Below are 27229 nucleotides of genomic sequence, written 5' to 3'. Positions count from 1 at the left end.
ACCCTTCCAGCTTTCGAAGTAGTGTTTTACTCCCATCTAGTGGCTCTGATTGTAACTACATATTTAAAAATAAATTTTTATAAAAATAGGTTATTATTAAAGTACCTTAAGGATAGTGTAATAACTTACATGAAATAAAATAAAATAACAAATATAAACATGAGACAATAGGAAAATTCTAGAGATGTAAACCATTGTTTACCTTTTATAAAATACTTTTACTAGACTTGTTATTAATTAAAGTCTGGCAGCTATTAATTTCCACACAGGTACCAAAGAAACATGCTCATTTAGCCCTGGGGGTTTGCAGGCTTCTAAAATTAGCTGCCAAAAGATTTCTCTCACCTCTATTCTTGTTTCCCACTCATCCCCTCTGATATCCTGCAGCACCTCCTCCAACGCAAAAAACTTAGTCTCTTTACAATCCATGGTGTGCTTATACAGTGCATTATTGACATCCTGCTTCAATGAGATTGTATGTTTTAATGTATCTGAGGAAGTTCTATTATGAACGAAAAATGCGGTGAAAAAGTTAAGAATTTAATCTGTTTAGTGCTACTGTTTTATGTGGACAATAAATTCAGTGTTGGTTACTCGCTGGTGTGGTTCCTAGTGCCTGACTATCAGTGTGCTCACCTAGTTAACAAATGCATAAATAAAAAATATATATATATATATATATAATGTGAAAAACTGAATCCACGTGAGAAAAAAATATTACCTATTAACAGTAAACTGTGTGCTATAACATTTTGAATACACTAAAGCATTACTGCCCATACTTTCACTAATTTGCTCCAATTGCCTAATACATTGTCTTTCTACTAACCATCTACTTTTAACCACAATTGCCACATTGTATTTCCAGCACAAACCAGCTTTTGGTATTAGCAAATGTATGTTTTTAGTCTGACATAGAGCCTGCCCTGGATTGGAACATACTAGCAGACATTTTACATATGAGAACCAGATTTATTGACTGTGTGCAGTACCTAGCATTTCCATTCCTGCTTCCTAGTCATTTTCACCTTTCACCTGTCCTAGCTATTCATAGATGGGTCCTTTGATTTCTTATGTAAAAAACTGCGCATCTAAGATTAAAATAAAGACAAAGAGAAAGGAATAGAAGTGGCCAGTGAAAGCAGCCAGAAATAACCAGCTATAGAAAATAAAAGACATATTTTCTCCTTTGAAGACTGGTAGGTAATGAAAGAGAGGTGGACATGTATAAAAATGTCTGGTAATATTGTATCTTTTACACTGATGGTCACTTGTTTCAGCTTGAGTTGATATCATCAATGCATTGCAGCCATTTATCCTCTCCACTCTCTCACTTAAAACATAGACACATATGCAGCAACAGAAAAGAAACCATTTCAGTTTTCAACCATGACTGAGAAGTGTTTGTCTCTGTGCTGCCTGGCAAAATAGTAAGAGTGTTGCTAGAATTTATGGACGTGGAGTGGTGTGGTTTTGTGGAGGGGGACAGACATTTGATGGCATTGAAAGGGTGGTGGTGGTGATCCAGATGAATGTGGAATATAGAGAAATACTGCTCTTGTTGATGGGTTATGATGAGGATAGGGCATTCAGTGAAATGGGATTTTATAAATGCTGCAGTGAAAGCTAGCTACCCAGCGGTGTGATCCTTGGCTCTAGATGATCGTCACTGTTGAAGTGACCCCCTGATCCCGTGTGTGAAATGGGAAAAGAGGTTGAGGATAGATGGATGGAAGGATTTGCATTCAATGATACAGTGATAGGATTGATCGGAAGGATAAGTGACAAATCAGAGGTGGGACTTGGAGTTTGAGGGTTCCTCTCTGAGAGGCTGTGTTTAAGCAGAGGACCCAGACAGGGTTGCCCTCTTTCCCTTTTCTTGTTTGTTTTATGTTTGGAGCCACTGGCAGGGAAGTGAGAAACTTGGGAATTCAGGGGAAATAATCGGTGTGGTAGTAGGGAAGGGTTGGCTTTATTTGCTGATTATGTATTATACTTGATGTACCCAGTAAAGGACATTTTGGTGTTGTGGAACATTCTGAGCCAGTTGCAGGTCTTTTCAAGGTCTAAAATTTATGAAAGTAAAACAAAGGCTATAGCAGTAAATGATGTACCCACACATGAGTTGGTTCAATAATATCCATATTTGTAGGAACACAATAAGATGAAGTATTTAAGTACATGGATTAAGAAGGATTCTGTTATGGCAGATGAGTACACAGGAAAAGATTAAACAAAGGTAATATAAAAACTGAGAAACTAGAGGTTCATGTTTATGGTATGAATATTAAGAAACAACAATGGTTCTTTGATAGTGCAGCCCTGCTGTCCCTCAGCAGATGGCATGGTCTTAATTGTTTCAAGTTAACATTTTACTTGAAGTCCTTGTGTGATAAATAAACTATTGTTTTGTGTCTTTCCTCTGAGCTACTTTCCCCCCATTATTTGTTTAGATTTGTTTTAGAAGCTGACTGCTGTTTGTTCTGTTCTTACAAACTAAGTTTCTTAAAAATAATGACATCTTAACACCTATATACTTCCATTCTTTTTCTAATAATATAATCCAACTAATTTATTTATTTATTGATATTAGATTACTGGGAAAGTCCAACTGCGTAGAACCCCATTTTCTGTGGAGGTCCGGGCAGAAAAGCTCCAGGGTATTATAAAAACATTTTAAGAACACAGAATTTTACAGTCTTTAAAGTAATACATAAAACAACTACAGTTTAAATAATTATACCAAATTAGACATAATATGAAAGCAATGGTTAAGAATACATACAAGTTATATGATAATGATTTAATAGTTACATGAATTTTAGCCAGCTTATAGAGAAATTAAAGATAAGTTAATATAATACAAACAGAAATTGCGATATGAAGTGAAAGAAAAGCAGGCTTGTTATGGTATATTTAGAGAAAAAGCTAGGGGAGAGAAATTGACAAAAGTAAGGAAGTGAGAGAAGAAGGGAGAGTAAAGATATATAAGGTAAGAATAGGTTTTTGTTCATATTTGGGGATATACTCCCGGATTCTCAAAAGCTTGCATGGAGTGCAAGATCGGTGCAGGAGCTCAAGCAGGCATTATGTCTGCCGTGCGATACGGGAACAGCCTGCAGGGGCGTGCACAAGCGCTCCTGCACTAATCCTGCACGGACTAAGCCCTGGTATGCAAATCACCCCATTTTCAGGAAAAATCTATGCAAATGAGGTGATTTTGCAATCCAGGAAGCTTGCAACAGTCCGTGCAGGACTAGTGCTATCTGCAGAAATGTACTCAGTTAGTAACCGAGTACATTTCTTCAAACTCCAAAACGGAGCTGTGACAGCCCCAAATAAAGGCTGCATATCAAGTAGTAAGCATGTCAATGGCCAAGTATAATGCCATTGGCATAGCAAAAAAATAAAAATTACAAAAAATCAATTTTTATGTTTTATTAGCCAGTCGTGGCTGTTTAAGCGTAGGGCAGCTGCGTGCAAATGGGAATTGGGGGAAATAATAAAATAAACCTAAAATAAGCAGTCTAACTAAAATCACTATAATGCCATGCAAGTCAATGGCAGGCAGAAGACAACATGGCCAGTGAGTAGTGGTTGCTAAGGGAGAGGCTCAGTGTGAGACATGTAAATATGCATTAGCAGGCAATCCTATGCAAATGAGGGGAAGGATAGTGAATCCCAGTTTTCCCCAGCATGAGTCAGGTCCCAACAGTGTAAGAGTAGGAATAGCTAGGTGCAAGCCTAGGAGCTAGATGACATCATTGGGGGGATGTCAGTCATACTGTAAGTGGACTGGAGCCCTGTGGCTCAGGATTGCTCGTAGATTAGCACATCTAAGCTAGGGGGTGTGTCTAAACCTGTTTAGCACTCTTTACAAAGCCTAAGTGGGTGTGCGCGCCACGCACTGGGATTTACAGGAAGACAAAAGTAGTTAAACCAAGAAATAGCAGCAGTGTGTACATTTGAGCACTTAAACAGAAAGGCAATGGGAAGGGGAAACAGCAGCAGGAAGGTAATGAAGGAGAACTAGCATAGCTGGCAGGAAAAATGTATCAGAATTAGTCAGTTACACAGGCAGCAGACCAGCCCAGCCCAGAACACTACTATAAACTATGCAAACATCTTCCCCTCTGTTTTTTCCCACACTCTACACCACCAGTGTAAACAAGCAGGGAACTATTAACATCCAGTACAGCAAAATGATAGGGGCTGCAAAAGCTATCATACAACAACTTGTGGAAGAGGCTGAGGATGGTGAGGATATGAATGCTGTCCACCAACCCACAGTGAGGAGACAGAGAAGAGTGTACAGAGCCAGGGTAACCTACCAGAGGCTATATGAGCTGGAGAGAGTGGAGCGCTATAGGGTGGACAGGGACCTCCTACAGCAATTCGTTGAGCAGTGCCGGCTACACCTCACACACAGAACTAACAGAGGGGAACCCATCCCAGTGGATACCAAGGTATGTGTAGGACTAAGAATACTAGCTACAGGTACCTTCCAAAGACCAACTGGGGATATGATGGGGATTTCACAGGCATCAGCATCCAGGGTACTCCACCAGTTCCTGGATGCCATGTCAGCGCATGCCCATGAGCACTTATATTTCCCCAATACCCATGCGGTGTTGGCCAGCAATATGCAACTGTTCCACCAAATAGCAGAATACCCTGAGGTAGTGGGTGCTACAGACTGCATGCACATACGCATCAAAGCACCACCCGGTGAGCAGGGTAGGGTCTACATCAACCGCAAGGGCTTCCCCTCCATCAACTGCCAGGTCGTGTGCGATGCCCAGGGCATAATAATGAATGTGTGTGCTGGCTGCCCTGGAAGCTATCACAATTCCCACATCTGTCATCTGACACAGCTGTACTAGAGATTTGCCAGTGGGGACATTCCTCACGGTCACCTAGTGGGGGATGCTGGATACACATTGGAGCCATGGCTGATGACACCCATCAGAAATACACACACACCCGAACAAGAACTCCATAATGAGGCACACGCACAGACCAGAATTATAATAGAGCATGTGTTTGGGATGCTCAAGTCATGGTTCTGATGCCTGGACACATCTGGTGGAGCCTTGCAGTACTCACCAGCTACATGTACCCAAATTGTCATTGTATGTGCCATGCTACACAATATTATCCTGTGGAAACAGCTGCAGCAGGAACAGCATGGGACAGGGCCACACAGCCCCCCACCATTGCCAAGGCCTGCACAGGTACAGAGTGACTCATAGGAGGAACAACCTGAGCCTGCCCCAGTAGGCAAAAGGAGGTGTGCCCAGTATGCCCTGGCCTTGGCAAAGAGGTAACACATAGCACACACACTGAGACAGGAGGGACCCAGGGAATAACACTTCTCTCTGACTCTCATATAAAGTAAAATGGATGCCAGACATTACACTACCTGTGCCTAACCATGTGTAGGGAGTGTACTATGAGCATCCAACATAGTCAGCCCAGCAGCACCACCCTCAATACTGGAACTCCAACAGGATAAGTTGCTTACCCAACAACAGTCACAGCCAGCAGGACAGATGTAGGCAAACACAAGCAAAGGTGGTGCTATGGTCTCTAAATGAGGAATATGGGTATCCTCCCACCAGACCTACACAGACAGACTACAGCAGATCAGGCAGTGGGATGTCAGTTCTGAAGGGTAGGAAGTCAGAAACTAATATGTAGGTAATTAAAAGCTAAGATCCATAGTACACCAGTATGCCTCTAGTCAGCACAATAGGTAAGACAACAGACTAAAATGGAGTACCTGACATACTGGTGCAGTCCTAGAAAATGTATACAAGTGTCAGGTGTGCCCCCCCAATCCTATGTAGAAATGTAGTCACAGTCAGGTGTGCCCCCCAATCCTGTGTAGTAATATAGAAATAGTCAGGTGTGCCCCCCCCCATCCTACGTAGAAATGCAGAAATGTAGTAACAGTCCATGCCAAATGATCGATGGATACTCTGCAGAGACAGCACGCTACCTGTAGGTGTGCAACACAAAGGTCAGCACTGCAGTACAAACGACCTGGACTCGATCCACACATTCAATACAGACGGCCATACTGGGCATGCCCACACACTTAGAGAAATGAAGGCAATGTCAGTCAACAACATACTGAAAGGTCATACTGGGCATGCTCACACACTTGAAAACCATGTCTGCAAACACCAGACATATCTGGCAGCTGCAAATGTTAGTGCAGACACTCCTCAATATGCCGCAGTCATGCTTTGCACACACAGTGGATAGGACAACAGGCATTTACATAAGGACAACACACTATAATAAGCCAAAGGTAGACATACATAGATGTTTGGAAGAGGGTGACTGTGACAAGGAGCCATCCAGGCCTGTCCCACCCAGCACACAGGCAAAGGGCCACAACCACACAAGGGTCAGATGTCACTCACTGCAGATTCTAGCCACCAGTATCTGTCAGCATTACAGAGTATGTGGCGCACGTGCCAGCTGGGCAACATGAATGTGCAAGGAAGTAATCTAGCACCTGCATACACGTACCTGTGAAATATGAGCCAGGTTGTGCCTGCATGTGGTGTGCCAACGCCTAGATGAATGGGTTATGGCCCATGCACACACACTGCACTCCCCATAGCCCCACTATGACAAGCCTGCTGAGCTCATTCATTGTGAAATACACCTTTGGGAGAGTCGTATCCCAGTAATCTCTGTAGCACATCATGTAACTGCGAACTGCTGTAGTGTGATATACTAGTTAGGTAGGAGTTCTAAACCCAGCCTTAGCAACTGTGTGTGTGTGTGTGTGTGTGTGTGTGTGTGTGTGTGTGTGTGTGTGTGTGTGTGTGTGTGTGTGTGTGTGCATCTTTGTGTGTGTGTCTGTCTGTGTAGAAAGCAATGCTTTTTAGGGTAGTCACACCCCCTACAATTTAAATGCTCCTCTCTGGTAAGGCTGCTGATGTCATCCACCTAGAAATATACCTCTGGGAAGGTTGTATCCCAGTAAGCTCTGTAGCACATCCTGTAACTGCGAACTGCTGTAGTGGGATAAAGTGGTTAGGTAGAAGTTCTAACCCCAGCTTTGGTAACTGTGTGTGAGTGTGTGTCTGTGTAGAAAGCAATGCTTTTTACGGTAGTCACACCCCCTACAATTTAAATGCTCCACTTTTGTTTGTGTGTGTGTCTATGTAGAAAGCAATGCTTTTTAGGGTAGTCACACCCCCTGCAATTTAAATGCTCCACTTTGGTAAGGCTGCTGATGTCATCCACCTAGAAATAGACCTCTGGGAAGGTTGTATCCCAGTAATCTCCATAGCGTGTCTTGTAACTGCATACTGCTGTAGTGTGATAAAGTAGTTAGGTAGGTGCTGTACTCCCAGACATAGCATGTGTTTGTGTGTGTGTCTGTCTGACTCTGCCTGTGTAGGGATCAATGATTTTTAGGGTAGTCACACACCCTACAAGTGAAATGCTCATCTTTGGCAAGGCTGCTGATGTCATCCAACCAGAAATACACCTCTGTGAAGGTCATAGCCCAGTAACCTCTGTAGCATTATTCATACCTGCGTACTGCTGTAGTGTGATGTAGAACTCTAGTAGCGTCCTATTCCCACCCATGGCAGGTCTGGATGTTTTGTGTGTGTTTCCATGTCTGTGTGGGGTGCAATGCATTTTAGGCTATTCACACTCAGTACATGTCAATTGCCCTATTTTGGCAATCCTGCTGATGTCAGCCAATGTGATATACACCTTTGGGGAAGGAGTTATCCAGTAATCCCTGTGATGCGTCCTATAACAGCTCCATGCTGTAGTGTGATATAGACCCCTGTTAGGGGTTCTATGCTCACCCAAGTCGGTTGTGGATGCTTTGTGTGTTTTCCAATGTCTGTGTAGGGTGCAATGCATTTTAGGCTAGTCACACTCAGTACATGTCAATTGCCCTACTTTGGCTATCCTGCTGATGTCAGCCAATGTTATATATATCTTTGGGGAAGACGTTCTTCAGTAATCCCCATGGTGCGTCCTATAATAGCTCCATGCTGTAGTATGATATAGACCTCTGTTAGGGGTTCTATACCCACACAAGTTGGTTGTGGATGTTTTGTGTGTGTTCCAATGTCTGTGTAGGGAGCAATGCATTTTAGGCTAGTCACACTCAGTACATGTCAAATACCCTACTTTGGCAATCCTGCTGATGTCAGCCAATGTGATATACACCTTTGGGGAAGGAGTACTTCAGTAATCTCTATGGTGCGTACTATAACTGCGTAGGGCTATAGTGTAATAAACTAGTTAGGTAGGGGTTCTACAGCCAGACATGCTAGGTGTGTGTGTTTTTGTGTGTGTGTGTGTGTGTGTGTGTGTGTGTGTGTGTGTGTGTGTGTGTGTGTGTGTGTGTGTGTGTAACTCGTACCCTGTGTAGAGGTGGGTGTGAGTGTGTGACACATGGGCACAATGTGGAGCAGGTTTTGCAAATCTCTTATATGGTGGCCCTAGCTTATATCACAATGTCCACTGTACAGGGATAACAGATGTGAAATATCCGAGAGGCTGAGGTGCAAATCCATACCCATACATGTGACAGCAAGGCCAGGCAAGCACAGTTAGCAACCCCAGTATTACCCAGAGTGCACTCTCACCCCATGTCTCATGAACACACACACACACACACACACACACACACACACACACACACACACACACACACAAATGCTGAGGCAACAGCCAATATGTGTGTAGTACACTGCTTATTGGTGACTGATAGTAACTATCGAGTGAATGCAGTGGCCTAAAGAGGGCATGGCACCCTGTCCATCTGTTCAATAGGTACATACATCCAGACAGTGCACCTTCCCCATGTTCCCCACTGGAGACCTGCAACACCTGTGGTGCCATCACATGTGACCCACAAAGGACATACCATGCCTGACAACATGCCCTGTATGACAGATGCCACTGACACCAGGGAATGTCGTTAGCATGCTATCAATGTAGGTGCAGGGGTAACCTGCTGTCCATTATGAGTTCCTGCCACAGGTGGCCAAGACTGGCACATCTGATGATAATCTGTGTTCACAACATGGCCCAGACACTCTGGTACAGTTCCACATGGCACTGTACATGCATGTGGGAGGTGTGTACATCCCAGACATTGTCCATGTCATGGACTAAGGAACACATACATGGCAAGTGATGCACAGCCTTGGCCACATGCAATAGTCACTGGATGGTGGATACAATAGCCACCTGTGTGGGCAAATGCAGAAACCACAGCCCTGAGCCACAATGCAGAACATTGTCATGTGGTCTGATGTCAAGGTATACCCATCACCTAGCCTTGTACAGCCATCTGGCACAATCACCCAGCACATACCCGTGCATAAATGCACCCATGCATGTCAGTACTGGCACCGTGTGTGTTTGTGTGTGTGTGTGTTGTATGATGCGTATGATCACATCCACACTCACTACAACCACCAGTGGCATACTGAAGCATGCTGTCTGATGCCAGACACCTTCCCATACCTTTTGCCCATAGACCCTCCATATGACCCATGTGGTGCATGTGATACCTGCACAGTAATGTGTTGTGGCAATCTCACTAGTGATGAGCTGTATCTCTGGCCCTGCCAAGTGTGCCACTGTATGTGTGTCCCTGTGAGGGTGCGGCTGTGTTGATGCTGGCACCTGTTCATGCAGACAGGCACATGTACGTCACCTACCATATAGCTACCATATCCCTGTTGCAGATGTCACTCTCCATCACATCTATGTTCTGAGGACTCCACAATAGGTAACCTATGTGGCGCATCCAATAACTGCATAGGACTGTGATAGCACTACATAGTCATCACGGGTTTGATACCCTGTGCTGGTAGGTGTGTGACACAAACATGCTTAGGTTTTACTCTCCCACCACCCTCTGACTTGTCAATGCCTCTGTCTGCCTCTCTCACTCCCTCACTGATGGATGTGGAGACCTACACCTGCTTTTCTTAGGCAGCACCATGTGCATTTTAAGTGATGCTCATGATCAGCTGATGGCCTCTGCATGAATTGCAGCCCTCCCCTAGCTGATTGCATGTGGAACAGCTGTAGTAACATTCACATAGCCAATTGCATGGAAACACACTCCAATATCTAGGAACATCATGTTGGTGTTTGCCCTTTTCATTCACTGTGATCAGGAACTAGAGCTGTTGTTTGGCAAACAGCATCACAAATGGATTGGGGACTTACCTCTAACAACATACACTGTGGAAACAGGGCAACACACAAGAGGGGGATGTGTCTGACCTGACTACAGACTGTAAGTGCTTCTATACAGCATTTGAATTAATGTTGGTTTAACAGTGTGTGTGTGGATATGATTGTCCTACATGTTTTAATACTTGCCATGTCAGGTCTATGTTTATGAGGAATCCCCATATGTAGGGTCATCTGCAGACTGAGCAGTGTGTTGTGCCTTTGGTGTCATGTGTTACCTACAGAGCATCTATCTGTGAACTGCAGAAGGTAGTGTGAGGATTGCAATCTGTAGATGGTGGAAGCAGTGACAGTTACTGACCTCATATCCCTCATAGGACATATGTTGCAACAAACCCTGTTATAACAGTAAATGTATGTGGTTATCACAGCGACATGTCAATATTGGCCCTGTGTATGTGCTTCCAGCCACAACTCTGTCAACCTTTGTACATATGTTGTGCATTAAGAGGTGCATATGTGCTGTACACCATCATTAGTATCATCATATCTGATAACAAGCCAGTGAGATATCAGACTGCTACACATATTATGTACAGTAGGGGTTATATTTGATGACATGACCTGGACATTCTGTGGTTGTTTGTACAGTACTGGGGTCTGTGTACTTATGGTTAATGCCAACAGTGTGTGTATTGTTAATTCATACCTTGGCCTGAGTACAGACTGTGGTAGATGTCATTGTCCTAGGTCCCATCCTATCTGATGTTACATGCTGCTCCACTGTATGTTACCATATTGGCTTACATGTTTGTAGGGCCATACACACACATGTCCCATACCACAGACAGGCATCAGACCACACTGTGTAGCGACCCAGTATATGTAGGGTCAGTGTGTGAGTGGCACATAGGAGGATGGTGTTGAACAGATAGTCTATATACTTTAATATAATGCTAGCTTACCATATGTGACTGTGGCAGTGTTCACATTAGCTGTGATTATGCACTGTCACACAGGTGTATCTTAACCTGTGCTGTGACATGCCTTCAGACCCTGCTATATATGCAGGTACATGTGCATTCCCCCTTAGGAGATGTAAGCCAGTGTTGACCCAGTCTTCCTGTAGCCTGCACAGTGCTTTGTTACATGCCAAGCAGCTTAGTGTACTTACCCAGCAAGGCGTCATGTCCAGATACTTTTCAGATGTACTGCTGCTCGGCCTCCCTTACCAGTCATGTATGTCAGACAGAGCAGTGGAATGTTGTACAGATGTGTCAATATCTCATGGGTAGTATGTGGCCATGGCACCCCTGTACCAGAAGTTATTATGAGTCAGGACAGACAGAGGTGTGTGACTGCACAACCTATGGGGGTGAATGTATACCAGTCGTTATGTGTTATACCCATCTACATGGTTGTTAACATCCATATTGTCAGGCTTGGTCCACATGTTCTGCACTAAGAGGTTCTGTGTATACCTCTGGACTGTACAGAGTGTTTCAGAATGTCCACATCTATTGGTCAATATATCTGCTGTAGTCCACAGGAGCATTACGTGCTTGCAGCGGTACTGTACTATGATGTTCTTAGGATGTCTGTCAGTAGCCAATGGCGCATATGTGAAAAGCAAACGTGACCTCACACACACACCATGTCGGTGAAGACAATCCCTATTACAGTAGCTATAGTCTGCTAATATACCTGCTATGCATGCCTAACATCCCCTTGCACTACGAAGGTGGGACTATAGGGGCTGGGGTAAGGCTACACCCCATGTTGAGGACATATGGTGAATATATACATACATATGATTATCCAGATATCTATATAGATAATTACATATGTACATATCGACATATATAGATGGGTGTGTATATGTACATACATATGCATATACACACCCAGATATATACATATACAGAGCAGTATATGTATATGTACCTAGATATGAATATACACACCCAGATATATACATATACAGAGCAGTATATTTCTACACATATACAGATAGTGATACATATGCACATATACCTATACCACGCTGCCATGCCTGCCAGCAGTACACTGCTGTTGTATCCCCCACGCATATGGTGGTGCTGAGGCCATATATGTGTGGGCTTAACCTACACAATACATGTGTGCCCATATGCACTCCAGAGGCCAGTGTATGTAACAGTGGTATATGGCCCTGTATTAATGAGTCTAGTGGGGGAATGCACCATACACAACCTAGGCTGTTACAATATGTGTGGGTATCATGGGTGAGCTGTCTTAAGGTATCTGGATGTACAGTACCATACATGTCACCTGTCTTGACATTACTTACATAAAGTGGGTTACTGCAGGCCTACTGCCTCCTGCGATACAGACTGGTCTGTGTGCCAGTGTGCCTGTGATGGTGTCAGTTATGCCTTGTTATGTAACAGTTACATCCCATTTGGTCAACTGCTGACTTTACCACCTAGCGATTGTATACAGAGTGTAGATAGAGGCTGCTGGACTATACACCTGCATCACTTACTGTTGATTGTGTGGTATCCTGTGTCCCAGTCCGTCCTTGCTAATGTATGATTTGAAGGGCTTGGCCTGGACAGCAACAGTTGTGGACCTTTCCAGACTACTGTATTAGTATAACTGTTTCACAGTTGCATTACTCTATTGATATGGATGTCAGTGTCTGAAAACCCATATGACACGGCATGTAATTCTGTACTAGGACACATATAAAGATATTCCATTTCTGCAAACCTGTGTGTGGTGTTTATCCTATGACCTCTCTGTGGGTATATGTTGCAGGCAACGAATGTCATTTGTATGGGTGGGTCATCCAGTGTCCAGTTGTTAGGATGTTCACTGTAGGCTTAGTGGGTGTACCATATTCTGTGCACCTCCTACATAAGTATCTTACTGTACATATGTCTGCATTTGTATGATGTGTAGTCACATGTATATCTATATATATATGTATATAAATAAATAAATATATATATATATATATATATATATATATATATATATCTGTTACCAGACCGCACAAAAAACGAAGATAATTATCACTAAAAATGAACAAACTCTATGACACAAAAGCATTCAAAATTAATTCAAACTGACTTGAAGCGAAAACACCCGAGACTCCTGTATTATTTAGCACTTTCATCTTCTTTATTATCAAGACTTCTTCAGAAAGACGTGTCATTATTAAACGTAACCATTTAATCATTGTTTAACTACAATATTTTGAGCTGTTTATTTAGATTACTAACACAGTTCTTAACCAATGATACTGTGAGACCAGTGATCCTGCAAGGTGCTGTGTGCATCTTCATTATCATTATAATAAAGAGGTGCTTCAGTTACCAGTATTCTTGCAAGGTGCTGTGTGCATCTTCATTAGACAATTTAGTTATCAGGAGGGGAACCTGTAGAGCCATGTGTATACAAGGGTCGTGAGTTTCCCTTATACCTGAATTAGACATTCCTATTAGGTATCGTGTGCATACCGGGCAACCTTGTGTACCACGTATGCTTTGTGATACCTAAAAATAAAACCGTTGGTGTAAATAAAGTCACCCATGAAGTCTATTGTTATTACCAGGAAACCATTCGTCCCATGTGGGACAACCCAAAAATTGGATGACTTTCTTTGCGGTAACACCATGTCTACACAGGTAAGCATGGCTGTGTTCATATGTGCATGGGCTACAATGTGTGGAAGATCGAAGATACTTGGGTCAGGACAACGTACAAGATGAATCCCGAGGGGAGGAGGAGTGGAGGGTGGGCAAAATGTGGTGTGGTAGCTACGGGCCAGTAACCAGAGAAGGGATGGTGGCTGCGTGTGTGCAGCGGGGGGGGAGGTGGAACTGTGGGTAAAGAAAATATGGGTTGAGGAGAGGCTGGGTTAGATGGGCCTGTACTGGTCGGTCTGCCTAGTGGGTGGAGGAGAGGGAAATGAAATATAAGAAAATAAATAAATGAAAATAAATTTAAATCCCTATTTAAATAAACAAATAAAATAAACTTGGTAGTGTATTGCAGGGCGGACGTGTTTGGCTACGGGGGTATGCCAATTCGTACAAGTCGTATATTGTTTGGGGCCTCCCAACCCCATTAACGGTGCATGTGGACATATATGTTTCTGTCAATCTACCATTGCTATCTACAGATGTATGCCCATATATACCTATATAGGTATATATATTTGCTTACATATTTATAACTATGTCCGTATCTACCTATGGAGATATATATCTGCGTACATATATGGAACTTGCTGTGTATATGTGGACATATAGGTGTTGACATATGGATGTGTAGATGTCGGCATTTGCATGTATAGATGTTCATATATATTTATATGTATATATATATATATATATATATATATATATATATATATATATATATATAAATATACACATATATAGATATGTAGTATCTGTTTAGATATTAATATATTTACACACACACATACATCTAGATGTTGGTATACATTCTCTGTACTGTTGCATGACTGGGTTGGATGTTATGTTACTGAAAACATCAGATTCATGTATATCTGGCATGGCTTAGTGGTAAATCACTTTGTGTATGGTGTGCATGGTCCTGGGTTCAAGCCTTGCATAGGCTGTTTATGTTGTTGCTGGGCAGAACACAGGTTGTTGGTTACAGAGTTATTAAGGTACTTTAAAGCAGTTGTATGTGGGTTTGCACGAGTTTGCGCGGAGGTAAGCACTGCTAACTTCTGGTTACAGGTCCCTACACTCAGTTAGCTTCTCAATTGCTTAACGTGTGTAGGCATTTCTTACCCCCGTGCAAAATAGCATAGACCCGCTTACTGCTGCTTAAAAGTGCTTACCCCCGTGTTAATTTCTTTAAAAGAAAAAAAAAGGGTTTGATAAGGTAGTGGTGAAAAAAGGTACACAAAGAGGGAAAGACAGTAGAGAAAATATCCAGGGATGTGCAGGAAGGATGTAGGGAAGGTCCATAGCTGGCCATTTCTTCTACAGCTACAGCTGTGCATATACACTGACTTTGGGGGTAGACTTGGACACTCAAACACCTTGGGGGGTAAGGACAACATAAATTTGTTGTGATGCCAATTAGACTATATTACATGTGTCCAGTGGACACGTATGCAACATGGACAGCTATGTATGGGGCAAGACTTTTTTGTGGGAACAGATTGCCCTTTTCTTTTAGGTGCGAGTGGGATGTTGGGGAGGGGTAGTAGGTATATTTGGGGAGGTAGGTTGGGTAAGTTAACAGACAAGACAAACAAGATGCATACAGGGGGCGGTATATGACACATGTGGGGGGTAAACACCTTGCACAGGGAGGGGTGTTTGGAAGTCGCAAGCCCATGAACCCCCCAATAGAAACAGTGGGACTGAGGTCCCCACCCATGGGCAGTCACCACTGCACTTTCACGGCCCCAAAGGTGGCTGTGCTGGGGGTGGGGTAGGAGGGGCAGTCTCACCCTCTAATTGCACCATGCGGCCCTCAGGCTGGAATAGCTTGTCTCAAATCTCATTGCCATCCTAGTCCTAGTCTCCTTGTCTTTGTAATTGGATGGTTTTGAAAAGACTAAGCTATGGGCACACCTGCTTACCTAATGTTGGTATTGCTTAAAGGGGTATACCACTGGGCAGATTGAGTAAGTCAGCCTACACATTGCTTACACCAAGTAAGCTGAGCTGTGCAATGTTTAGCATTGCTTAATATTTAATTAGCATTATATTTTCCATTTGGCATTGATTTATTATTTGTTACATGTTACATCTGTGTCTGGTATCTGTGATTCATGTGTACGTACACTGTGGGTCTAGGACTATTCACTGAAAGCACATTTCACTGAAACTCAAATGACTGTTACACTGAAAGTTATATATGGCCTTTTCCCCACTGTAGTGTGACCCTGGAGTTATTATATATAGTAAGGGTGTGTGGGGGGGGGCACATAGTTTGGATATATATTATGTTCAGAAAAGAGTAATTTATTGGAATTGCAAGTATCCATGTATATAGTTCAAAATATGTAAAATAGGCTATGCCCCCCACACACCCCAATGTTGGGGACGGTACCCCCACACCCCCCTTACTATATATACTAACTCCAGGGTCACACTACAGTGGGAAAAAGGCCATATATAACATTCAGTGAATTGTGTTTTCAGTGAATTGAGCTTTCAGTGAATTGTGCACAGTGAAATGTGTTTCAGTGAAATGTGCTTTCAGTGAATAGTCCTAGACCTGTACACCATATGGGGTCCTGGGGACTTCAACACTTTATTACAATAACACTTCACATCTGGTCTTACGGCAGTATTCCAGTTCACATATTTATGTTATGTAGCAGGTTATACAACATCAACCTGTACATACATACCTTTCACATGTTCGGTTTTCCTGTGGTGAGGATTTGTTTGTTGAAACCTTAATCTTATGTACTGCTATGATGGCTTAGTGGTTAACTACTGTGACTGTAGTGTACAGGTTCTTGGATTCGAGCCTTGCAGAGGCTGTTTATTTTGTTGCTGGGCAGAACATGGGCCATTGGATACAGAGTGGATAAGGCACTTTACAGCAGTTGTATGCGGGTGTGCGCAGCTTTGCACCGCGGTAAGCACTGCTAACTTCCAGTTACAGTTTCTTATACTCAGTTAGCTTCCACATTGCTCAATCTGTGTAGGAAGTGCTTACCCCCATGCAAACGCACTTAAACATGCTTACTAGTGCTTACATATGCTTACTACTGCTTATTTGTGCTTAAACCTGCTTACTAGTGCCTTATTCATTTTGACACTGATACTTCACATGTGCATTTCCTGCAGTACTCCAGTTCATAAATATGTGTTATTTAGTGGGTATTGCAACAAAAATATTGTTTATAACGTGCTTTGCCATGTAAAATAGACTGTTGTGCAGTGGAACTCAAACCGGAAATTCCTGCTCGTTAGGCGACTGCTCTGCCCACTACACTATTGCTGTGCTGCTTCATTTGCATATATCTTCCTTATTACCCTCTTCAACCGTTTAAGCTGCTTTAACTGTAGCTAAGTGATGGGCACACTTGCGCACCTACGGTTAACTGTACTCGGATTTTTAACAATATGAATACATGGGTTTTTTCATTTAATTGGTATGTACTGTTGCTGTTGTACACATGGGGGACTGTTGGTGGGGATATGCAGACACCTATGAGCGGTCTCGCTCATTTTTTCCCACTTTCTGCTGTTCTACATTGAAGGGGCATGTTTATTCTGAGATCTCTTCTCTCAGACATGTCCCCTGCACTTGTACACGCTCTGTGTAAGCCTAGGAGCTCGGGCAGTGCGCCTTCTTAATATGCATGGCATGCTGCCATCCTGCTCCTAAATGGGTGCTTCTGTGCAGGACTAAGCTAGTCCTGCATGGAAGTTTAATAAATATGGGGATAGCTTATCCTGGTGTTGAGTAAGAACAGAGACAGCCAACATTTATTAACCCACTTCTACCTTAATCTTACAGTTTTCTTTATTTTTGTATTTTTCTGGCACCTACGCCAAAGCCTTGTTTCGCCTATTTCATCTTTAGCTCCACTTTGTACCACATGCTTGCATATTTTACCTTTTATTTCCATACAGTGTCATGTGTTTGATTCAATCATAGAGTTATTCAGGGTACATCAGAAGGTAAGTGATGTTATCAGAATATGCTGCACCAGATGCACGTAACACATAGGTAAGTTAGTTTGGTTCTTTCCAAGAGCAGAGCTTCACAATGACTCTTTCTCATATACCAACAAAGATCAGTCACTGTTAGTGTTTCTCAAGGAGATCATTGAGCAATGGAGTATTAATGTCCTGAAAAGTAGATGAGAGAAAAAACAGTTTACCAATGAGATTATCTCATGTCATAACATGCCAGTCATAGTCTTGCAGGGAAGAAAATGAGTCAGAGAGTGTAGTATGACATAACAGAACCCAATGTGCCTGCACTTCTTACCTTTGCATTATTCTTAAGAGTGGTTACATTTAGGAATAAATTGCTGATTTATTTCTACTGCCTTATTTAATTTAATAAGGAAAGTGGTCAGATTTTCTTGGCTCCATTAGAATAGTGATCCTGAAGTAGATATAGGTGTGTGTGTGTGTGTGTGTGTGTGTGTGTGTGTGTGTGTGTGTGTGTGTGTGTGTGTGTGTGTGCGCGTGTGTGTGTGTTTGTGTGTGTGTGTGTGTGTGTGTGTGTATGTGTGTGTACACATATAAACATAAAGAGGAATAAAGTAAAATAGTACAAAAAATCAAAGCCTTTTCCTCTTTCTCACAGTATCACAATAACAAAAAGATCAAACAACTGACCAGAAAGCCAAAGACCACAGCAAATGAATCTAGCAATGGTAGAAACCACTCCAATGTGCAGCTGTTGTAGAAAGAAACAATCCTTTATTGGTAAAACCACTTCCATTCACGGTTAAGTACTTTTGTCCAAACATAGACTTCCTCAGAACCATGAAAGCTCCTCTAAACACTGGATTTGTGAGCTGAGAGATGTAAAACCACACCCCCCAAGAAATGTTAATCAACAGACAGGCTGAACAAAGCCCAGGAATGTTCTTAAAGGTGTACACACATCAAAAAAAAAAAAACACTTTCACATGAAACCAAGTAAAATGGCTAAAAACAAATCTAGAATGTCAAAATACTACAGAAAGCCATAACAATTGTAAAATTTTGCTCAAACTATGTTGGCTTTTCTTTTAAGTTTACTAGCAATGGAAATATAGTCATTCAATCCGGGTGGATTTCCTGGGTCTAAAGCCAGCTGCCAATACATTTCATGATGTAGAAGTCTGTTTTCCCACTAACCAACATAAGCACTTGCTTCCACCTGTTCAAGCCCCAAAAAAGTGAACTTCTTGAAATCAGAGCATGTACAAGCATGCCTAGTCAAAGCATCTTCTTGTCCCTTTTGGATATACTATAATAGTATTGGTATATCCTTTTGTTGAGTGCAATTTTAGTCTTACCAATATAGAAGGCAGGGCATGACATAACCTTTCACCAAGTAGAGTATTTTCTCTGAGCAACACTTGAACTTACCACAGCTCTTCATACCCCTAATTTTTTCCATTATGTCACCTTCATAGCTGGTTTCAATATAAGTGCTCTGATGGCTGTACCCAACCAAAGGATAAGTACATAATCCAAATAGTGAAAATACCCCACACATTTTTTGAATAAAGGGAGATTGAACAAAGTCATAGGTTCCCATCTCAGCAAGACAATGTTTGCAAAGGTGGGAGTGCATGCAAGCTCCATGGCTATGCCTTTCAGCTGTTTAAAAATTCTCCAGCAAACATCAAAAAAATTGTTGTTTAATGCAACCTCCATGAATTTACAAACCAGTGTGGTGTCTGTAAGTGTAGGAGAACTGCATTGTGTCACCATTTCACCAAATCATAACAGACCTTCCTCATGGGGAATTCACAGTATATAAACTCTGGATGTCACAAGTCACAAGAAGACATTCACTCCACAGTCCAGTTTTCTGAAGTTTATCTAAAAGATCTGAGGAATCATAGACAATGTGTGGAAAACCTTAAACAAGATCTTTCTATGAACTTAGCCATTGGCTGTGGTCTTTGGATTTGTGGTCAGTTGTTTGTTCTGTGCTAGGATTTCCAGTTCCAATTACTTCTAGTTTTTTTTTGTGAATAATAAAAATATGATTTTACAACACAAATCATTTAAAATGCAACATGTAATTACTTGGAAAAGCTATTTTTTATGAATACAGAGTAAAAACTCAGATGCATGCTACTACATCCTCTACTTATTTCCAGCTTAGAATGTGTAGATACTGATGATTGTCTAAACACATACAGAATGCTTTGCTCATAAGCAATTATACACTGAAGTTGTTAGGTTTATTTTTCTTCTAGAAACCTCTTTGAAAAAGAGCTCCAGTATATTGTTGAGTTTATTTTCATTCTGGAAACCTCTTTGAAAAAGAGTTCCAGTATATTGAACCAGCTGCAAACAAGGCTTTATGCATATGAATACAGAAAATGTTTATTGTAGATGAAAATGAACAAAGATTTCTACAAAGCACAGCAAAAATTTATGGTATGAAATTAGATGGGACAGAAACTAAGACGTAATACTCAAACATTAGAGAATGCAGGACAAGATAATATGGAGCTAGTATATTTGATGGGTCACTCTTTTTCCATCAGCTGTTATCCTAAAATCCTTATTTATTGAATGGTCTTGAAACTGCATTTTTTTCCTGTGGGATAAACCCCTATATACTTCCTCTGCCATGCAGGGGGGTAGACCCGTGAAGCTCAAAGTTAATGTAACCATTTCTAGTATAGCATAAGACCAGGACAAGTCATAGCATTCACAGTGCTTATCTTCTGATGGAAATGGTTTCTAGGATTCTAGTTCAATGAAAAGTAAGTTGACCAAACAAATAAATAAAGGTACAAGCACAAGGAAATAAGAAGGCAGCTCACAGAAATATGGCTTGCCTCAGTTTATGTCTACTTTATGAATGCTAATAAGCTCCTTGTTGCTTTGATACAGGTTTTTTGAAATGACTGCAGACTTTCCATTAGAAACAGAGCTGAGTGTTTCCGTTTTAGACCATGATTTAGTGGGTACTGATGACCTCATTGGAGAAACAAAGATTGACCTTGAAAATCGCTACTATACCAAGTACTATGCAACCTGTGGCCTACAGAAGACATATAGTATGTAAGTATATTAGGTGCACTGTCTGAGTGTGGGCATGTGCATGTATGTATGTCTATATGTGTCTGCTTGCTTATGTGTCAGTTATTAAAGATATGTCCTTTTAGTTTTCATGCTGGAAAGAATGTATCCATGTAAGGGCTTCTGTGTTTACTTGCTTGTTTATTTATTAAAATTTCAATCATGAGTACCTTTTAGAATTTCTGTGTAGCCATTAATAGCAGTGGGGGTAGTTTCAGCTCATCACTGACATTCTGTCTTGCCTGATATAAGTGGTACATTTTGAGTTATCTCTGCTTAATATCAGAGCTTTGGCCAGCTAACATCTACCTGAAATCAGCTGGACGTATAAGTGAATTTAAGTACACTTTTATCTGCTCTTTTGCATATAGTACTGTATTTAATTTATTTATTTGTGTTTTTCACTGAATATTAACTCAACTGAAGTTGTGGCTGTCTCTCTACAGAGTACTTTTTAGAATTTCTGTGTAGCCATTGATAGCAGTGGGGGTAGTTTCAGCTCATCACTGACATTCCGTCTTGCTTTATATAAGTGGTACATTTTGAGTTATCTTTGCTTAATATCAAAGTTTTGGCCGGCTAACATCTACGTGAAATCAGCTGGATGTATAAGTGAATTTAAGTACACTTTTATCTGCTCTTTTGCATATAGTAATGTATTTAATTTATTTATTTGTGTTTTTCACTGAATATTAACTCAACTGAAGTGTTGACTGTCTCTCTACAGAGTACTTTGTAGAATTTCTGTGTAGCCATTGATAGCAGTGGGGGTAGTTTCAGCTCATCACTGACATTCTGTTTTGCCTTATATAAGTGGTTCATTTTGAGTTATCTCTGCTTAATATCAGAGCTTTGGCCGGCTAACATCTACCTGAAATCAGCTGGACGTATAAGTGAATTTAAGTACACTTTTATCTGCTCTTTTGCATATAGTACTGTATTTAATTTATTTATTTGTGTTTGTCACTGACTAGTAACTCAACTAAAGTTGTGGCTGTCTCTCTGCAGAGTACTTTTTAGAATTTCTGTGTAACCATTGATAGCAGTGGGGGGTAGTTTCAGCTCATCACTGACATTCTGTCTTGTCTTATATAAGTGGCACATGTTGAGTTATCTCTGCTTAATATCAGAGCTTTGGCTGGCTAACATCTACCTGAAATCAGCTGGACGTATAAGTGAATTTAAGTACACTTTTATCTGCTCTTTTGCATATAGTACTGCATTTAATTTATTTATTTGTGTTTTTCACTGAATATTAACTCAACTGAAGTTGTGGCTGTCTCTCTACAGAGTACTTTTTAGAATTTCTGTGTAGCCATTGATATCAGTGGGGGGTGGTTTCAGCTCATCACTGACATTCTTTCTTGCCTTATATAAGTGGTACTTGTTGAGTTATCACTGCTTAATATCAGAGCTTTGGCCAGCTAACATCTACCTGAAATCAGCTGGATGCATAAGTGAATTTAAGTACACTTTTATCTGCTCTTTTGCATATAGTACTGTATTTAATTTATTTACTGAATATTAACTCAACTGAAGTTGTGGCTGTCTCTCTACAGAGTACTTTTTGGAATTTCTGTGTAGCCATTGATATCAGTGGGGGGAAGTTTCAGCTCATCACTGACATTCTGTCTTGCCTTATGTAAGTGGTACATGTTGAGTTATCTCTGCTTAATATCAGAGCTTTGGCCGGCTAACATCTACCTGAAATCAGCTGGACATATAAGTGAATTTAAGAACACTTTTATCTGCTATTTTGCATATAGTACTGTATTTAATTTATTTATTTGTGTTTTTCACTGAATATTAACTCAACTAAAGTTGTGGCTGTCTCTCTACAGAGTACTTTTTGGAATTTCTGTGTAGCCATTGATATTAGTGGGGGTAGTTTCAGCTCATCACTGACATTCTGTCTTGCCTTATATAAGTGGTACATGTTGAGTTATCTCTGCTTAATATCAGAGCTTTGGCCGGCTAACATCTACCTGAAATCAGCTGGATGTATAAGTGAATTTAAGTACACTTTTATCTGCTCTTTTGCATATAGTTGTTGTTGTTGTGTCTTTCTGCTTTTCCCGGTTAGGGGTCGCCACACCGGAACTCCAGTCCGCTAATGATTGGCAGTTGATTTTTATGTGCCAAGTTGCCAGCCCTGATGCACAACGTTCAACGAAGGTACGCCCATTCACGCATGTCTCCACGCAGAAGATGCTCTAGCTGAGAATCAAACCGGACAGCGTCTTACTGTGAGGCGACAACGCTACCACAGCACCACCACCGCTGACCTGCTCTTTTGCATATAGTACTGTATTTAATTTATTTATTTGTGTTTTTCACTGAATATTAACTCAACTAAAGTTGTGGCTGTCTCTCTACAGTTAGTTCCCCACCCACCCTCCCTGTTCTTGTTTTGGTATTAATGTTGGTGGCTTTGAAATTGCCCGCCCCTCTTGTAGATTTGTATTTGGATACTCCTTCTGGGCCCATCTCATTTGCTCACTCAACTGAGTGCAGTGAGATCATATTCTGATTTCAGGCACTCCTACTGTGTACAAAGAGAGCATTTGGGAAGGACAACCCCTGTAGCCTGCTCTGGTCCCTCCCTCAAAAAAAAAAAAAAAAAAAAAATATATATATATATATATATATATATATATATATATATATATTTTTTTTTTTTATTCAGTTGCTCTTACTTGAACTGTCTTAGTTGCTCTTCTGCATGCTGTTATCTGTACAGTCGCTCTTACTCTGCTCTTATTACTGTTTGTTAGTAGCCTTCTAATTTACTGCCTTCTGCACTTGTTTTTTAGTCATTTGTTAATTTAATTGCATTTATTTGAACTGTATTTGCCGTAGTGTTGCTACACACTCGGGTGTGCTGGCCTGCACTACAATATGAATTGAATTTACTGCTGTTTAGCTGCTTTTCTGTAACAAAAAAAAATTCTAAGCTTGTTTCCTGCCTTTCCTTTAACTAGTACAGTCCAAATACAGACTTGCTGTATCCAGGACTGTTGGTAAGCTTCTGAGCCCCCCAAGCCTTTCTGTGTTGGAGGGAAGCCTTTTAGCTTATCAGTGGGAGTGGTAAGCACTAGGTAGCCAATCTACCATGGGAAGAGTGGGTTTTGGCCCTGAAATTGTAGTTCATTGGCCGTTTGGGCAGTTTTTCCATCTCTTTCTACTTTCTGGTTAAAATCCCGTTTTGCATTCGGTACCTGCCTCTTCTATAACTAGTCTAGTCGAGGTACAGAGTTGCTGTATCCAGGATTGTTGGTAAGCTTCTGAGCCCCCCCCCCCCAAGCCCTTCTGTGTTGGAGAGAAGCCTTCTAGCTTATCGGTGGGAGTGGTAAGCACTAAGTAACCTATCTACCACAGGAGGAGTGGTTTCTGGCCCAGAAACTATAGTTTATTGGTCGTTTGGGAAGCTTTTCCATGCCTTTCAACCTTCTGATTTAAAAGACTGTGTTTGCGCTTGTTTCCTGCCTTTCCTGTTACTAGTCTAGTCCAGGTACAGATTTGCTGTATCCAAGACTCTGTAAGCTTCTGAGCCCCCCAAGCCTTTCCGTCTTGGAGGGAAGCCGCTAGCTTATCAGTGGGAGTGGTAAGCATCAGGTAGCCTATCTACCACAACAGGAGAGGTCCCTGGCCCAGAAATTGTAGCTACTGGTCGTTTGGGCAGTTTTTTTCCATCTCTTTCAATGTTCTGGTTTAAAAGCCACACTTGCACTAGTTTCCCACCTTTCCTGTAATTATCCTAGTCCAGATATAGAGTTGCTGTATCCAGGACTTTTGGTAAGCTTCTGAGCCCCGCAAGCCTTTCTGTGTTGGAAGAAAGCCTTCTAGCTTATCATTGGGAGTGGTAACCACAAGGTAGCCTATCTACCATGGGAAGAGTGGGTTTTGGCCCTGAAAATGAAATGGTAGTTCATTGGCCATTTGGGCAGTTTTTCCATCTCTTTCTACTTTCTGGTTAAAAGCCCATTTTACATTTGGTCCCTGCCTTTCCACTAACTAGTGTAGTCCAAGTACAGATTTGCTGTATCCAGGACTGTTGGTAAGCTTCTGAGCCCCCCCAAGCCCTTCTGTGTTGGAGAGAAGCCTTCTAGTTTATCAGTGGGAGTGGTAAGCACTAGGTAACCTATTTACCACAGGAGGAGTGGTTTCTGGCCCAGAAATTATAGTTTATTGGCCGTTTAGGAAGGTTTTCCATCTCTTTCAACCTTCTGATTTAAAAGTCTGTGTTTGCGCTTGTTTCCTGCATTTCCTGTTACTAGTCTAGTCCAGGTACAGATTTGCTATATCCAGGACTCTTTGTAAGCTTCTGAGCCCCCCAAGCCTTTCCGTGTTGGAGGGAAGCCTTCTAGCTTCTCAGTGGGAGTGGGAAGCATTAGGCAGCCTCTCTACCACAAGAGGAGTGGTCTCTGAACCAGAAATTGTAGCTATTGGCTGTTTGAGCAGTTTTTTTCCATCTCTTTCAACTTTCTGGTTTGAAAGCCGCACTTGTGCCTGTTTCCTGCCTTTCCTATAACAAGCCCAGTCCGGTTACAGAGTTGCTGTATCCAGGATTGCTAGTAAGCTTCTGAGCCCCCCAAGCCTTTCTGTGTTGGAGGGAAGCCTTCTAGCTTATCAGTGGGAGTGGTAAGCACTAGGTAGCCTATCCTCCATGGGATGAGTGAGTTTTGGCCCAGAAATTGTAGTTTATTTGACCATTTGGCCAGTTTTCCATCTCTTTCAACTTGCTGGCTTAAAAGCCTGCATTTGTACTTGTCCCCTGCCTTTCCTGTACCTAGCCTATTCCAGATACAGAGTTGCTGTATCCAGAACTGTTGGTAAGCTTCTGAGCCCTGCAAGCTTTCTCTGTTGGAAGAAAGCCTTCTAGCTTATCAGTGGGAGTGGTAAGCAATGAGAGGAGAGGTTCTTGGCTCAGAAATTGTAGTTTATTGACCATTTGGACAGTTTGTCCGTCTCTTTCAACTTCCTGGTTTAAAAGACCACATCTGCACTTGTTTCCCATCTTTCCTGTAACTAACCTACTGGGTTGCACTAGAAAGCCTTAAACTGATACAAGCCTTCTAGCTTAGAAGACAGACTTTGGAGTGATTAAGTATCAGTTTTCTGTACTTTCTTGCTGTACTTAACTGTTTTCTGCCTAAACACAGATTTTCCAGAGTTTATTGTGATTTAAAAGCTTGTTTTTTTCACATATTGTACTTATTTGACTGCCTGCACTTTTAAAAAGTTGTTTTTTGTTTAAATAATTTGTTTAACTGTTGTAGGCTACACACTAAAGTGCGATAGCCTTTTCTGATTGTTTGTAGTCATTTAAAACTGTTTTAAGTGTAGTTTTTACTGTTTTTTCCTTATCTTTTCAAAAAAGACAAAAAAAAAAAAAAACATTCCTTGTTTCCCGCCTTTCTAAGCTAGTATAGTCCAGTTTTCAGGCTAGTGCTGAATTCAGGGCTGTGAGACTAGTTTCTGAGTTGCCCATACCTTACTTGGATAGAAGGAAGTTTCTCTGTTCACCTGTGAGAGAGGGGAGCTTTAAGCAACCTGTCTGTCCCTGGAGGAGTGGTTCCAGCCCAGAAGTTAGTAGCTTATTGCCATTTTGGGCTAATTTCTATCTCTTTCATTTCCCTAGTATAAAAACCGCATTTGCACAGTTTTGCGCACCGGGCAGTGCCGGTTAGCTACGGTTAAATTATTCCCAGCTCCACTAAGTCTCCTCTTCAGTTTTTCCCTTGAAACTAGTCTAACTTTCAACCTAAGCACTCAAAAAGCATCTTACAGCCCAGCACTTGCTCAGACCTAATAGCAAGCACTAATATACCCTGACACTGATTGCCCAGCAGGGCAAGGCTCTTTATTCACCCCTCACCAACCAAGCGACTAAGCAGCTCACCCTACTATTCAGGCATGACCAAAGAGCAACTTCAGGTGCACTCTCCAGACCAGCTGGTGAATCTGGGTATTTTGAGGCAATGTTACAACTGCCTCATGTACACAGACGACCCTCTCCTCCTACCACAAAACAATAACATATGCGAGAGATGCAATTATACAGCCAAACTGGAAGCTAAGCTGTCACCACCCAAGACTGGAACAGACAGTCAAGAGGAGAAGGTTAACACTTGCACCACACCTCCAGCCACACACAGACCTACTAAAACAGCACTGGCAAAAAATACACATAAATACACAAAAATCATACTCAGAGGCTCTAAATAAAAACCTGAAAAAGCATCAGAGACCTCCAAAGCAGA

General features: G+C 41.7%; 1 protein-coding gene across 1 annotated transcript in view; it reads left to right on the top strand.

The window, feature by feature from the left end:
• LOC122797635 (fer-1-like protein 4) overlaps positions 1 to 27229 on the top strand; it is a 1984889-nt gene that overhangs the window by 1408149 nt on the left and 549511 nt on the right. Inside the window, exon 30 of the mRNA XM_044066179.1 lies at positions 20778 to 20948. Within this exon, the coding sequence (XP_043922114.1) occupies positions 20778 to 20948 (171 nt within the window). The remainder of the gene's footprint in view (positions 1 to 20777; positions 20949 to 27229) is intronic.

Source organism: Protopterus annectens, chromosome 3.part1 (genome assembly GCF_019279795.1).
Source record: "Protopterus annectens isolate FY-2018-M chromosome 3.part1, PAN1.0, whole genome shotgun sequence".
NCBI lineage: Eukaryota > Metazoa > Chordata > Ceratodontiformes > Protopteridae > Protopterus > Protopterus annectens.
Note: the sequence above shows the minus strand (reverse complement) of the source record. Positions and strands in the feature narration are given on the sequence as shown.